The sequence below is a fragment of the Peromyscus leucopus genome, chromosome 6 (assembly GCF_004664715.2).
Source record: "Peromyscus leucopus breed LL Stock chromosome 6, UCI_PerLeu_2.1, whole genome shotgun sequence".
NCBI classification, from domain to species: domain Eukaryota; kingdom Metazoa; phylum Chordata; class Mammalia; order Rodentia; family Cricetidae; genus Peromyscus; species Peromyscus leucopus.
Window position 1 is genome coordinate 41,316,114 of NC_051068.1, and position 15,228 is coordinate 41,331,341.

Consider the following 15,228-nt stretch of genomic DNA (forward strand, 5'->3'; position numbering starts at 1 on the left):
ATGAATGGGTCAAAGAATCAAAAATTCCCTAGAATTAAATGAAAATGAAAACACAATATAATGAGACCTCTGGGCATGTGAAAAGTAGTCTTACAAAAAAAAATTGCAGCTCTAAGGGCACACTCTAAAATAATCTGAGCACAATCAAGTGACCTGATAAAACACAAAACTTGAAAAATTAAGAACCAAACCCAGTTAATGCCAAGAAAAAAAAAAAAAAAGAATCAGAGCCAATATTATAATGACGTAGTAACAAAGAATCAACAAATCTAAGAGGTGGCTCTTTGAAAAGATAAATAAAATTAAACGATCCTTGGCCCAATTATCAAAGAAAGTGAGGACAAAAATCAGAAATGAAGAGAGAAACATTACAAAGGACAACAAAGAAAGTCAGAATATATAAAGAAATGTGTCAGAAACCTGACTCCACCAAATGGAAAATCTGAAAAAAATAAAGCATTTCTAGATCCAACCAAGCCACCAAAATTAAAACCTAAGAGCTCAACAACCTTAACAGATCTGTGACAAATGAGGATATATAAAAAACAGTATTAAAAAGCCTTCTAATGAAAAAGGTTGAGGCCACAATGGATTCAGAGCAGAATTCTACTAGACTTCTAAAGAAAACCTCCTGCCCCCTTAAACTGTTAACAATATAGAAACACAGTGACCACCCCAAACTCCTTCTATACAGCCAGTTTCACTCTAATACTCAAACCAGCTGAAGACTCAACAACAAAGAAAACTACAGGTCAATATCCCTGATGAACACAGACTCGAAAATACTCAGTAAAATACTTCAAGCAAAATAAAGACATATAATCGAAAAGATTATATACTATGACCAAGTGGGCTTTATCCCTGAAATACAGGGACCATCCAACATATATAAGTCAATAAATATAATAAACTATAAGCTGGTAGGTGGTGGCACATGCCTTTAATCCCAGCACTGGGAGGCAGAGACAGGCGGATCGTTGTGAGTTTAAGGCTAGCCTGGTCTAACAGCCAGGGCTGTTACACAGAGAAATCCTGTCTTGAAAAAAAAAAAAAAAATTGGACAATTGGACTTAGTGATTAAAAAGTCACACAGTCATCTCAACAGATCAGAAAGAGCTTTTATGTCATCATGATTAAGTCCTAGCAAATGCAAATGCAGGACTTACCTCAACATAATATAATCTATATGAGAAACCCACAGCCAACATCATCCTAAATTGAGACTTTAAGCAATCCCATCAAAATTAGGAGTAAGACAGGGCCTATTATCCTCACTCCCCACTTCTCAATATTGTGCTTCAATCACTAGCTACATCAATAAACAAAAAGAAAATTAACTGGATACAAATAGAGTAGTAAGTCAAATTATCCGTATTTGTAAGACAGGATATTATGCATAACTGTTTCCAAAAATTATACCAGGAGGCTTCTGGAAATAATCAAGTTCAACAATGTGGCAGGATAAAGAAGAATCAATAAGCAAAAACCAGTAACTTTTCAATAACTTTCCTATACACAGCAACAAACATTCAGAGAGATCATGGACACACTTCTATTCACAACAGCATCCAAGAAAATAAAATACCTAGGAATAAACCTAACCAAGGAGGTGAAGGACCTTTACAATGAAGTCTTTATATCTCCAAAAAAAGAGAAAGATACTACAAAGTAGAAACACATCCTGTGCTCATAGATAATTAGAATTAACATTGTGAAAATTACCATTCTACCAAAAATTCTTTTTACACATTCAATGTAACCCCAACTACAATACCCATCTCACTCAACATAAAAAAAAAAAAAAATCATATGAAGCCATAAAGGAGCCTACATAGCTGAAACAAGCCTGAGCAAAAAAGAACAATGCTAGAGGGATTACAATTCCAGATCTTATAGATTACAGAGCCATAATAATTAAATATGGTACCGACACAAAACCAGACATGCAGACGAAAGGAACAAAATCGAAGGCCCAAATATGAGTACATATAGCTTCTGCCATTTACTATTTGACAGAGATGCCAAAAGCATAAGGTGGAGAAAAGAAAGCATCCTCAACAAATGGTGCTGAGAAACCAGACCGGATATCTACAGGCAGAAGAATGAAATTAGACCTCTTATCACCTGGCACAAAATCTAACTCTCAATGGACCAAAGAGCTGAATGTAAAACCTGAAACATTGAAACTGCTAGAAGAAAACATAAGCATCCTATAGGACACAGGTGTCAGAAAGGACTTTCTGAATAGGACCTTATTTGTCCAGGAATTGAGGCCAACAATTGACAAGTGGGACATCATAAAGTTACACAATTTAAAAATATGTGTGGTATACTTAATTGAAGCATTCATAAAAAATGATGGTAAAATAACAGTAATAACAACAGTCAGAGGGTCATAAGGAATCCTGTTATCTAAAATTACATATATGTAAGCCTGTGTAAACATATACATGTACAGTTTAAATAAAATTTCTCATCTGGGAAAACAAACGTTTTCCTCAAGAGCGATAGTCTAACAAAAACCCCAACACCCAGCTGAAGATATACCCCTTGAGGAGTTGTTGGTTAAGGTTGTCCAAGAGACTTTAAAGACAGGCTACTGCTGGGTAGCCCCTAGAGGTTGAGGGTAAACCCTATTACTAAAGTCAACCATGTACTTTGGACACAGCCAGGAGACTACAGCTGGTTTTGGCCTGAAAGCCTCTTCCCTGAGGACTAGTTTTCACAGTACCACAAAGCACTATGCAAGTATCCAAGGGAGAGAAGCAACCAATAGTTCTGCCCAGCTATGATGCCTATGAACTAAAACAATGAACAGCATAGCACATATCCCTAAGGTGGCAAGCATATCTTGGCAGTAACTAACGCTCTCTAATTGGACTTAATGCACAAGAGGGAAAACATGCCTGCTACTGAAAATCAAATCAGTGAAGTCATGGATCCTGGAGGAGAACCTACAACCACTTCTCCAATATAATTTCCAACTACATTCTAAAGAAGTATAGGTCTCAACAAAGAAATGTCTCTTGAAACAGAGACCATTACAGAAAACCACAGACAGAAAACAAAGGATGGTGTGCTGCCCAATCCTAACTGATAAATCCACAACACAATACCTGCACCTCAGGCTAAGAGAACACAGCAGAAGAGGAAGAACAATTCTAAGAGCCATAACAAAAGGAAATCTGCTGTGAGATTTCATCTAGAAATGTCAGAGAAGCTATACCCATGAAGTCTCATCAACAAGGCTTCTTAAATAAGAACTGAACATGAACAACACCGATAGACTAACATGGAAGGGTAAATCTCACAGGTCCTCAACCCTAGACAAAGAACTACAGGGAACTAAGGAATGCTGAGAGGAGAAATAGTCCTCTCCGGTGAAAAGTCCCCAAATTGGATATCCAATACAAGTGGTCAGCCCTAAAAATCATATATAAAAAATATATATACAAGCAACATTATATGACCCAAGGTATTTACACACACACACTATACATATAATATACATAATGTACATGATTTTGTTATTCTATCAAAAGGCTGTATCACTGACTGTAAGAGTAGAATATTAATACACAGATTGTCATGAAGATAACAACACAAGGAGCATTATATATGAAAAACAAGATAATGTAGTCATCTGATTCAGTCTTACTTTTTATATAAGTCTTTCCCTAAAAGAAAAAGATGAGCTCTTGTATAAAAGAGAAAGTTCATTTTTATAAAATACTCACCAAATTTGAACCATTTATCAGCCATTTATTCCTGAGATATAAATATGGTCACTTGAAAGTATTTTAAAACATGCTCCAGAATAATCTTCTATAAAGCAGAACAAGGTTTTTGCTTACCTCAAATGCATTCACAACTGTCAGGTGATCACTTCTAGTTTCCTTTGCCAATTCCTTTCTTCTTGCATCTGCAATCTTTTCTTTTCCCTAAAAAGTAACAGTTGTAGCTTAAATTTTTCTGACATTATAATAATGATGGGTATTTTATTGAAAATCCAATGAAAAACACATGTAAACAGTAACTAATTACAGTATTAAAAATGCCAGCCTTGTCTCTGTCTTTCTTACCAGTGGAATGACAAAGGGGTCTTTAAAGCTGAGACTGGCAGCGATAGTGAGCACTGGATCCAAGCAACAGAATAAAGCTCCAAAAAGAATCATTTTTCCAATATGTGGCTCAACAGGTAATCGGGCTAAATGGACGCCAAGAGGTGTCAATTCTTCTTGTTTATCCAAAGCACTCTGAAAGGAAAGAATTTGCTCTTACAGTAGGCCTAGCAAAGCACTCCACTAAAAGCTACTATAGTTAGCTATAAACATACAGGCCACTAATCACTCACTCTTTTAAGTTCCAAATGCCCCAAGCATTGTTTTAGATGCCTTCAACAAAAAACTAAATTCTAATGTCAGCAAAGGCTAGTGACTTATTCAAACAAATACAATTAATCTACAACTTGGAAATGTTATGTTGGAAATAAAGAAAATCACCTGTGGTAAACAGTTAAGAAAAGACAACAAGTAGGTGAAAGGCACAGTCCCTATAGTCTAGTTTAGGTGCTATAATGCAAAAAGAGGTAAGGGGCATACATGGAAATGACTTCTGTTCCAATTCCTTGGGTAATCTGGTTCAAATGAGGACAGCTAGAAAAGTATCCTGAAGACACCAAGGAAATACAAGGACACGGTTGGATAATTTACAGTGCTATTTTAAGCAGTTTATTATTTTAAAAGCCTATCTCAGTGCTACAAAATCCAAATTCTTAAATATTATCTACATGGATAGCTTCCATAAAACATGTCTCTGGCATCCTCCAACCCAGCACTAACCAACAAGACATTGCAGATAAACAAAACTGTTCTTTCTCTCCATGGTCCAGTACAGCACAGAGAGGTGCTGTAAAGCATGTGTGAGGACAACTGAGGTAATGAATTTCTAACTGACTCATAATGTAAATCACCACACATAGCTGCAAACAACAGTAGTCAGTACTGTTCTCATCTCCTGCGCTTCTCTTACTACTCTGGGCATGAATTCATGGCCAGTCCTAGACCTCTCAACATGGTTGATGGAGAAATGACTGTCACTACAGATACTTAAGAGTTTCTCAGAGCATAAAAAGGAAACAACAAAACCAGAAAATCTACGGAAATGCTATAATGGTGACAGTTCAAAAATTGTTATAGCATCATGGAGATAAAACATTTGTTTATATATATATTTCAAAATGTAAGGGTTGCCTCTGTCAAATATCTATACTACCATTAAACTACTTGAATTTGACAAGAAAGCATTATTGTAATCAAAAAGAGTAAAATAAGCCAACCCAGTTGAAGAATACGTATGTGAAGACCACTAAAGAAAAACGTCAAGATTTCATGTAATTTTAAATCAGTCCTGCAATGAACAAAACTCATGAAGACTTGTATCTTAAAAACACAAGAAAAGTGTCATCAAATCTGACAATGCTCTACTCTGGAATAATAAAAGCTTTTAAGTAGCCAGTGTACACGCTATAACATGCCAAATACAAGTTATACTTTTTAAAAAAAGAATCAAATTTACCAGTTCCATTAGGTGCTTTATGGAGAGCAATACTGCCTCATTTGATGGTGGATCCATTAATCTACTCAGAAAATAAGCAATTCCACCTAGCCTTAAAATCTGTGGAGACAAATATAATTAAATATGAATCAAAAAGACATAAAAACATGAACTCAAAGCTTATATAACACTTTCTAAGAGCAAATTAACTAGTGAGAAAAGCTATCAGATTAAAAATCTCAACAAGCTGACTACTGGTTACCTTAGAAATAGGGTTAGTTGAGCATATCTATACACACACAAGGTATAACATTAGAAGATATAACAATAGCTAGCCAGACCTGATGGCAAGGACTATAATCCCATCTACTCAGGAGGCTGAGGCAGGATGATCAAGGTCAGCTTGAGCCAATTACTGAGACCATCTCAAAAGCAAAAAAGGAAAGAAGGGCTGTGAGAATGCAATTGTCGTGGTAGACGGCTTGCTTTCAGTCCTCTGAACCACAAAAGTTAAGTAACAGTACTGACTATTACATGTCCAACACTATCTTAAGAATTTCATACAGGAATCTTAAGAAAAATCTGCTCAATGAAGCAGAACGTTTCCAGGCAGGAAGTAAGAATCAAACACAGGTACCTTGATCCTAACAGTAACAACTGTTCAGTATACATCAGAAGAAAGTTTCAGTAGTTTCCTCACACAAGCAAAATGAAGTTCATCAAACAGTCCCTTTTTGTGGGGCCATACCATACCTTCTCCTGTTAAAAATGCTGAAAACTATAATACCATCCTCCATTTAGTTTGTTAGTTCTCCCAACTAATATACCTTTATTTGCAAACAAAGTTCTTCTAAAGGAGTTCTCAAAATCTCTGGTAGTTGGTAGTCATCTAGAAGACTTGCTCTAAGGCCATTATACAGATGATAACAATGACCAGGCTGAACTCTTAAAAGAAAAAGAGGAAAAAAAGCATTAACAAGAGCATGACTTTTAGAATGTCAAAGAAAGAATAGGAAGGGAAAGTACCCAGTACCCATTTCTCACAAGCCTGTTACACACATAATTATTATTCCATGTCTGTGAAACCCTATTTCCTTCCTATCTATTTAGACAGACCCTAAACCCAATGTCCAAATTTTACTTTTGTTTTTGTAGTTCTGGTTTCTTTCCTGTTTTAAACATTTTTTTCTTTCAATTAACATATTAATAATTTTAAGTACAGTGTAATACATTTGAATATATATGTGCATTAATTAGATCAGTCTATTTGTATATCCTTATTTTGTTATATAAGCCTCCAAGCACCTCTCTTGGTCCTGGTAAACTATGTACTATGTTACTCTGAAGGACAGCTGTCCTTCAGTACTACAGAATCCAGAACACACTCCCATGTCTTTGGCAGCTCCCGTGCTCCAGTTTTAGAAAGCAATGAAAGACAATCGTGTCCACAATTCAGTTCCCTATGTCTGAAATTCCTGACCTTGCTCAAATTGCAGCAATCTACTCTGGTCAGAGTTAGAGTTGTAACAATCAACACACCTCATAAGCTTACTTTATAACAAACTCTACTCTAAGCTAACCTGCATTTATTAATTAAGGAACATATTTAAATGTACTCTATTTAGTGAACTCTCAGATATTGGAAACTCTTATGTTTATAATTTAATGCCACAACTAATGACAGAATTCTTATATTTCTAAACAGAATATTATTTCAAAAGATCTGGCCACTGTAGAATAAAAGTTCTAAAATTTTCAGGTTTTGGGTTGTTTGCTTTTTTTTTTTTTTTTTGCCTAAGTCTACAAAGATTCAGTATCTATTATCTAAAATCTCTCTAGTATGACAAACCTAATACTATCTATCACCTCACAGAAACTAACCATATTTCCAGAAGAGGCCACATGATATAGTAGCTTGTTTGCTTGTTTTCTGGTCTCTAAAAATCAATCTAATTAGGCTTTGTGAAGTATCAACTTCACAAGAACCTGTCTAGAAATTAGGTTAAAGAGGGACAAACTGTAAAGGTTGTAGTAGCAAGCGAGACAGAGCTTTATAGATTCAGCACACATTTAAAACATAGGGAGGATATAAGGGCCAATAAAGTTCTTTACCTTTCCATGTCTAACATGACATGTAAGAATGGTAACTTTTTTAATTTATTTATTTTTACCTTTAAGAGGTAAAGGAAAAACTCTTTTGCAACACCAGACATGACTCTGTCACTAATAAAATAAAAGTATGAATCAAAAGGAAGCAGTTAGCACAACTATGTGTAAAGGTCAAGACAAATACTGTTCTTATCACTGAACAGATGTTCTCATTTCAGTACTGCTGAAAAAGCCAGTGACTAGAAACTCAACTGCGGAGCTAGGCTGCTTCTGTCTCTGCTATGTGCAAAACTCTGGGACTCTGAACAAGTTAATTTAATTTCTCTATTAACTCAATTCCCTTATTCTTAAAACATAGTTGATACCTTAGCTATGAGTTAAGAAGTAAGTAAAGCATTCAGAAGAGGAGCTGGCACTCAGCTATTATTAAGTAATGCATACTTTAAGAACATGGAAACAAAACTGTAAGTAATGTAACTAATACAGCTTATTTTTTAATTAACTAGACTAGGTTGTTGGAGAAAACATTCATAAAATAAAAAACTGGGCAGATAATTTCCAAAAAAAGTATGAATAAAACTATTTTCTTATTTAAAAAATGTGTTGTTGTAATAGCTAGACATGGGAAAGTGCAAGTGCAAAGTACACTGAGATCCCATCTCACCTCTTCATAGCTACTGTCAAGAAAACAGATGTTAGTGGAGATGTGGGCAAAAGGAGCGCTAATCTAAACTGGTAACTTACCAAGCAAATCAATATGAAGAGTTCTCAAAAAACTACTACACACACATATCCAAAGGAATCTAAGTCAGCATACAACAGAGGTACTCTAATAGCCTACTGAGTGCTGCTTTAATCATAATAGCCAAGTTACACACTCAGACTAACTGCCCCCACAGAGGAGTTGATAAAGAAAACATGGTACACATATACACAATAGAATTTTATCTGTTGTGAAGATGAAATTATGATACCTTCAGGAAAATGTTAAGTCAGCCACTCAGAAAAGCAAATGCCAACTGTTCTCTCCTATGCAGAATCTATGTGTAAACTCATATATACATGAGTTAGACAGGTGATGGTTGGATAGATAGGTGGATGGTCATATAAAAATATAAAAGGGATAAGGAGTGGGAAGGAAGAAGTTTAAATGCAGGAGGCATGAGGTACAGAGAAGAGGGTGTATGTTAAATGGAAGAGGGACTATCTGAGTAAAGGAAAAGGATAAGGGGAAGTATAATCATACAAATGTATAAAAATTTTACAAACTAAAAAAAAAAATTACAAACTTATGACAGCCCAAAAAGTGTTCAATATAGCATGTAAGTAAGGTAACTCTCCTAATATTTCTATATCACAGCAATACAATTTGCTCAATATTTTTCCCATGTTCTCAAGGCCATGGACAGTTTCCATCTTACCTTCCTGCTCTTCCTTTCCTCTGTTTGGCATTAGCTTTACTGACCCACTCAGCAGACATGGTACTGATGTTGTTCTGTGTGTCAAAGTGTGTCTCTTTAATTTTTCCTCCATCTATTACATAAACCACATCATCTATGGTGATGCTGTTTGGAAAATAGATACATAAAATAGTTTAAGTACATCTAACTTATACTAAGCCTATAGATGGGTTTTCAATATTTTTTAAATTTATTTAAAATACTTTTTACTGGATCAAATGGATTTTAGTAGTTCAGGACTTTCACTACACTTCTCACATGCTTCAGTTTTACAGTAGTCAAGCACCTAACAGTAGGCAGCGTCAGTATGTAAGCTGACGTAAAATGATTCAATTACATGTTACATTCTCATGTCCTACAGCCAGCTTCGTAGCATTTCCACTACCTTATGACCAGCTCTGAGAGCTCTAAAAGACTATGGTTTAATAACAACTTCTATAAAATAATTTATTTCAGCAACTGAGCTGTAAGTATCTCCAAAAAAGCATTAGAAATGTTTAAGGCTGCATGTAATTAATTCTAAAATAATACTAACTCTAATTGGAGACTGACAAAAGGACTATATCAGCTTCCATGATTCTTTAGAGAAGTTTTGAAAAACTTCTTAAAAGTCTACTTTGAAAAAGAGAACAAAAAACAGTAGAAGAGCTTTAAAAGAAAAACTATAGTTTATATTTGCTACCCATGACTAATGTCAAAAAGTGATTTTTTCTAAGGGATTACAAAGTATCTTACAGAGCACAAAGGTTTAACTATGTTAATAATGTATGGGATTCAAAACTGATATAATCACCAATAGCTGATAGTTAAAATAGTTTTTACCTAGTCTCTGCAATGTTGGTAGCAATTACTATTTTCCGAACGCCGGGAGGAGTTTTTTTAAATACCTGTAAGAATAAATACATCAAAGTACACTAATTTCTGACAAAGTTTTACAATGTTATTTCTTGAGATATTATGATCATTTTTAGTATTTATGTTTATTTAGTAATACATGTGTTTTGTGTATAAGTCTATTATTAGCATACACATTTTCAACATAGTGAAATTCTCCTTTGGTAAATCAGCTCCCAGAGATGTTACAAGTGTATCACAAACAAGAGGCAAACAGTCACTCCAACTTTAAGCACATCCTTAACAAAAGTTGGTGAGTATAAAGTGAAGGAAAACAGCTTTAATCAAGGACAGGATTTACAAAGCTAAACAAAGAAATATCAACCAACAAGGCAGAAACCCTGCCCTCAGAATGGATGTCAAGTGCTGCAGCATGGTAGACTAGCTTGAGATTAGACTGGAGTAAAATATCCTCTTCAAATGCCAAATCCTACAAATAATGCTACCCCTACCACAGTGGAAAGAAGAGAAGCAGTCAAGTATCACTGCTGTAATGCATACACACACCCAAAAGAACGCATTTACCCTTGATTTGCAAAAAAGAGCAACCAGTAAGTAGTAGGCACATACTGTCTAGCCAATGTATGCATATTCTACTAGCTTAGGGTATCAAAGATGGAAGAACCTCCACATTAGATACACTTTTATCTATTCTTCAATAATAAAAGTTCATTCTTCCCCATTCTCTTCCACTACATAGCATTCTTTTTCTTATACAACAGGCTGAATCTTCTATCAAAGTTATCATCAAACAGCTTGAAAGAGTCATAGTATTTTCTTATTTTAAAAAAATTAGAAAATTAGAAGAAAAGAAAGATAGATTCTGATTCATTTCACTTCATTCTACTAAGGTCTGAAGACACCGTAGTATCAGAAACTATTATTCTCACTAAGAATACCCTGGATCTGACAGAGCCAGAACAGCTGCAATATATTATTGGTAAAACAGGTAATCTCCTGTTACTATACTAATTGTGATAAGTCAAAATCTCAAACACCATGTCTCAAACTATGTCACAGTAATTTCTAGGTTGAGTTTTTTAGTGATATTTACATACTTTTTTCTTGATTAAGGAAATCTAAACAAGTTACTGATGAAACCATTCTTTAAACATTCCTAACACTAACAAACTAATCTGATTGGTAATTTATCCTAGTTAAGTTTTTGTAAACCATTCTCCAAAGAAATGATTCTTTATAAAGTATTTTTTAACATGGATCACAACTTTAAAGTGTTTTTTAAGGTAAATAACATATAATAAATACAGTTAAGTCTGTGAAAACATTTAGTTTAAATTTTATAATATGAGATGACAATATCCCCCCCTCCAAGAGCCATAGACTATCTAATGAAAACTTCAACACCAGATATTAGAAAACCCCTTTTTGTTTTGAGTTGCTGGTCAGATCAGGGCTGTCTAAGAGACTCCCTGACACATACACCAAATACAGGCTACTGCTATTGCCCTTGGCTGTCTCTCAAAGACTGAAGTTCCTATTGCTGAAGACACAATGTACTTCAGACACATAACCCAGAGGATTACAGCTGGTTCGGACCTGAAAGCCTCCTCCCTGACAACTACCTTTCTCGGTACCAGAAAGCACCATCAAGCTTCCAAGGGAGGAAAGAAACCAATAGTTCTTCCCAGCTATGATGCTTATGAAACTGAAATAGTGACCAGTGTGGCATACCTTGGTAGTAACCAACAAACAGTACTCTAAATGGACTTAATAAATGATCAACAATAGGTAAAGCATGCCTGCTACTGGAAACCTAACCTAGCCAAATATCCAGAAACAGTGAGGTCATGGATCATATGGAAGAAAAGCTATAACTACCACCTTATTAAACCAGTATAATTCTGAACTACATTCTAAATATTTACCCTTATTCCCATAGATAACTATAGGATATGCTGCTACTTTGTTTGTGCTTTAACAAATAAAGCTTGCCTGAAGATCAGAGTGTGGAACTAGCCACTAGTTAGCCATAGAGGCCAGGTAATGGTGGTACACACCTTTAATTCCTTCAATTAGGATCTCAGGCCTTTAATCATGGCACTAGGGAGGTGTGGATAGGAAGTGATATGGCTGGGTGGAGAGAGGAATATAAGGTAGGAGACAGGAGCTCATTACATTTAGTCTGAGTATTTGTGGAGACAGGATCTTGCCTCCCTTTCAGGCTGAGGATTTGGTAGAGGTAAGAAATGTCTCTAGTAGGTGGCTGCTCTGCTTCTCTGATCTTTCAGCTTTCACCATGATATCTGACTCTGGGTTTTTATTATTAAGACCAATTAGGATTTGTGTTACAATATGCCTCACTACTCATCAAAGAAACATTTATTTGCAACAGAGACTGTTACCAAAAGCCATAACCAATGAAAAGGCAGAAAACAAGAGACTGTGTTTTGCACAGTCCTAACTGTTCCATCTACAAGGCAACTCTTGCACCCGAAGGCTCAGAGGACATAGCAGAAGATGGGATGGAAAGATTGTAAGAGCCAAAGGAACGGAAAGTTTGCTGTGAAATTTCATCTCCTAGAAATGTCAGAGAAGCTACACCTATCGAGTCTCATCATCATGACTGCCCAAACAAGACCTGATCAAGGACAACGTCAACAGATATGCTATCATCGAAAGGGGAAAGGCCTCAACCCTAGAAAGAGAACTACAATGGGCACCTAAGTAACACTGAGTGCAGGAGAAATAGCTTTCCTCAGGGAAGAGCACACCAGTTGATTACCATACCAAGCAGTCAGCTCTAAAAATCACATACATATAAGCAACATTCTAGGGACTCAGCAGGTCATATTTATATATTTAAGAATGTATGTACAGACATACAGGAAGGGTTGGAGGAAGGAAAGGGGAGGGGGGAAAACAATGTAAGTACATTTTAATTTCAAAAAATAAACAAAACACAGTAAGTAGTTGTAAAGTTTGCCTCAATCCGAGACTGAAAACAAATTTAAGAACATACCTGTGTCTGGTTTACTGTAGGCATCAGTGAATGTAAAGGTATAATAAGAAACTTATCTGAAAATTAAAAAGTAAATTAAATTAAAGCTCCATTAAACACATATGGCACATGTGCAGAACAATAAATTCAGCTGCTGAATCTCACAGTTCTTAATTTATAATTCTACATACAGTCAACCTAAGTTTTTCTACAATAGTTTTCTGAGTGCTCCAATGAGTTCCAGTTAACATTTTACTTTGTTAATCTATTTTATATTGATTGCTTATCAATTCTTTTCAAGATTAAAACAATTTTTTTCTATTAATATGTATACATCTCTCTGTGTGTATATGCCACATGTACAGGTGCCTGTGAAGGCCAGAAGACTAAGCTGGGTGCCCTGAAACTGGAGTTACAGGCAGCTGTCAGCCAGCTGATGTGGAGTGGTGGGAACTGAACTTAGATTCTCTGGAAGAGCAGCAAGCATTCTTAACCACTGAGCCCCTGCCCAAATTCTTAGAATTCTCAGTGGGGGGAGTCATCTTTCTAAATCACATCCATAAAAGGCCATTAATTCTATCTGGACTATTAATAAAACCTCCAATGAGAGGGGGTAAAATTGCAAGTCCCTAAATACCAATATTTTAATTTTAAAGTTCAATCTTACTAAGGAAGGGGTAAAATAATACTCTCATAAAACTAAAAGCTTCACAAGCCGGGTGGTTGCGGCACATGCCTTTAATCCCAGCACTTGGGAGGCAGAGCTAGGCGGATCTCTGTGAGTTCGAGAACAGCCTGGTCTACAGAGCAAGATCCAGGACCAAAACTACACAGTGAAACCCTATCTTGAAAAACAAAAAAACAAAACAAAACAAAACAAAATAAACTAAAAAGCTTCACAATGTGTCCCATCTTCACTTATGACTCAGAACTTCTAGAAAACATTCAACTTAAAGTAAAAAACCCAACAGGCCTTAGACCTTCAAAATCCTATACTAGCATAGTGCCATTAGTACCTATTTCTTCAAATTAAAAAGGGAGAGAGGAGCCGGGCGGTGGTGGCATACACCTTTAATCCCAGCACTCGGGAGGCAGAGGCAGGTGGATCTCTGTCAGTTCGAGGCCAGCCTGGTCTCCAAAGCAAGTTCCAGGAAGGGCGCAAAGCTACACAGAGAAACCCTGTCTCAAAAAAAAAAAAAAAGAAACAAACAAACAAACAAACAAACAAAACAAAACAAAAAAGGGAGAGAGGATAACACACACTACATGAATTCAAGCAGCAATCTTGGAATTATAATACATTTATTTAGTACCTGATTTAAACATCACTTGTGACATCAAGAGATCATGTAAAGTGCTGATATTGTCCCAGCCTGGTAGAAAAACCAGTATTGCACCATCCTATATAGACAGGAAATCACTATTAAGAGGACCACATCAATAATCACAACATCAATAATTACTTACAATCAATTCTATGCACACTAAATCCTCACTAAAATTAAAGTAGCTTTGAATTTTAGTTACTATTTAAATGAATATAGAGTCCATTAAAAGCTCAAGATTTAAAATCCAGAGATAATTTGTTTAGTCTTTTCTTTATATAAGTTAAATGCCTAAATATGGTATTTTGAGATTTCCTTCCAGTCCACTTTTCAAAAAGCATTTAGGAAAGTGAGTTTTTCATGGCTTTGATATGTTAATAAAATTAAAAACTGCATTACTTGAAGAAAAACTAAACAAAACTAACCTCTTCTTCCAAAACAATGTATCGAATAAGGGCAGCAATCAAATTCAGATCAACTTTATCATCATCCATCCTTTCCAAAACATCTACGGTACTTGCAGAGTATCTACCAAGATTACACAGAAAGTCATGAAATGCTTGGTAAGTTTTCTGTGGCTTAATAACCTATAAAACCTTAAAGTTAACTCAGTCTGCATAGGACCAAACAATCTATAGAAAAGAGAAAATTAAAACTATTGGGACGATAAATAACAGGTAAGCCAAATCAGCATGTTGAGCTGGAATGAGATTCTCTCCCTTCAAGTACATTCTCAGTTCAGTCATCCAGCCACTGTGTTCTTGCCTCGAGCACACACTTACCTTGTCCGCAGCTCCTTTATATAAACTGGCCAGCGTTCTTTATAGATTGCCTCTTTTTCTTCTTTTTCTTGTCTATTTACATGACCCTGCATGAAACCCCTCTTGAACTGGGATCTACGTTCTTTTTGTTCTGGAACATATCT

The 15,228-nt window shown here is 35.7% G+C and overlaps 1 protein-coding gene across 1 annotated transcript in view; it reads right to left on the reverse strand.

The window, feature by feature from the left end:
• Window positions 1-15,228, reverse strand: part of Dhx36 (DEAH-box helicase 36) — a 45,159-nt gene that overhangs the window by 12,322 nt on the left and 17,609 nt on the right. The window contains exons 10-19 of the mRNA XM_028894529.2: window positions 15,086-15,226; window positions 14,729-14,831; window positions 14,292-14,379; window positions 13,000-13,055; window positions 9,948-10,012; window positions 9,087-9,230; window positions 6,384-6,501; window positions 5,578-5,676; window positions 4,083-4,256; window positions 3,855-3,941 (exon numbers count right to left, since the gene is read on the reverse strand). Coding sequence (XP_028750362.1) covers window positions 3,855-3,941; window positions 4,083-4,256; window positions 5,578-5,676; window positions 6,384-6,501; window positions 9,087-9,230; window positions 9,948-10,012; window positions 13,000-13,055; window positions 14,292-14,379; window positions 14,729-14,831; window positions 15,086-15,226 — 1,075 coding nt within the window. The remainder of the gene's footprint in view (window positions 1-3,854; window positions 3,942-4,082; window positions 4,257-5,577; window positions 5,677-6,383; window positions 6,502-9,086; window positions 9,231-9,947; window positions 10,013-12,999; window positions 13,056-14,291; window positions 14,380-14,728; window positions 14,832-15,085; window positions 15,227-15,228) is intronic.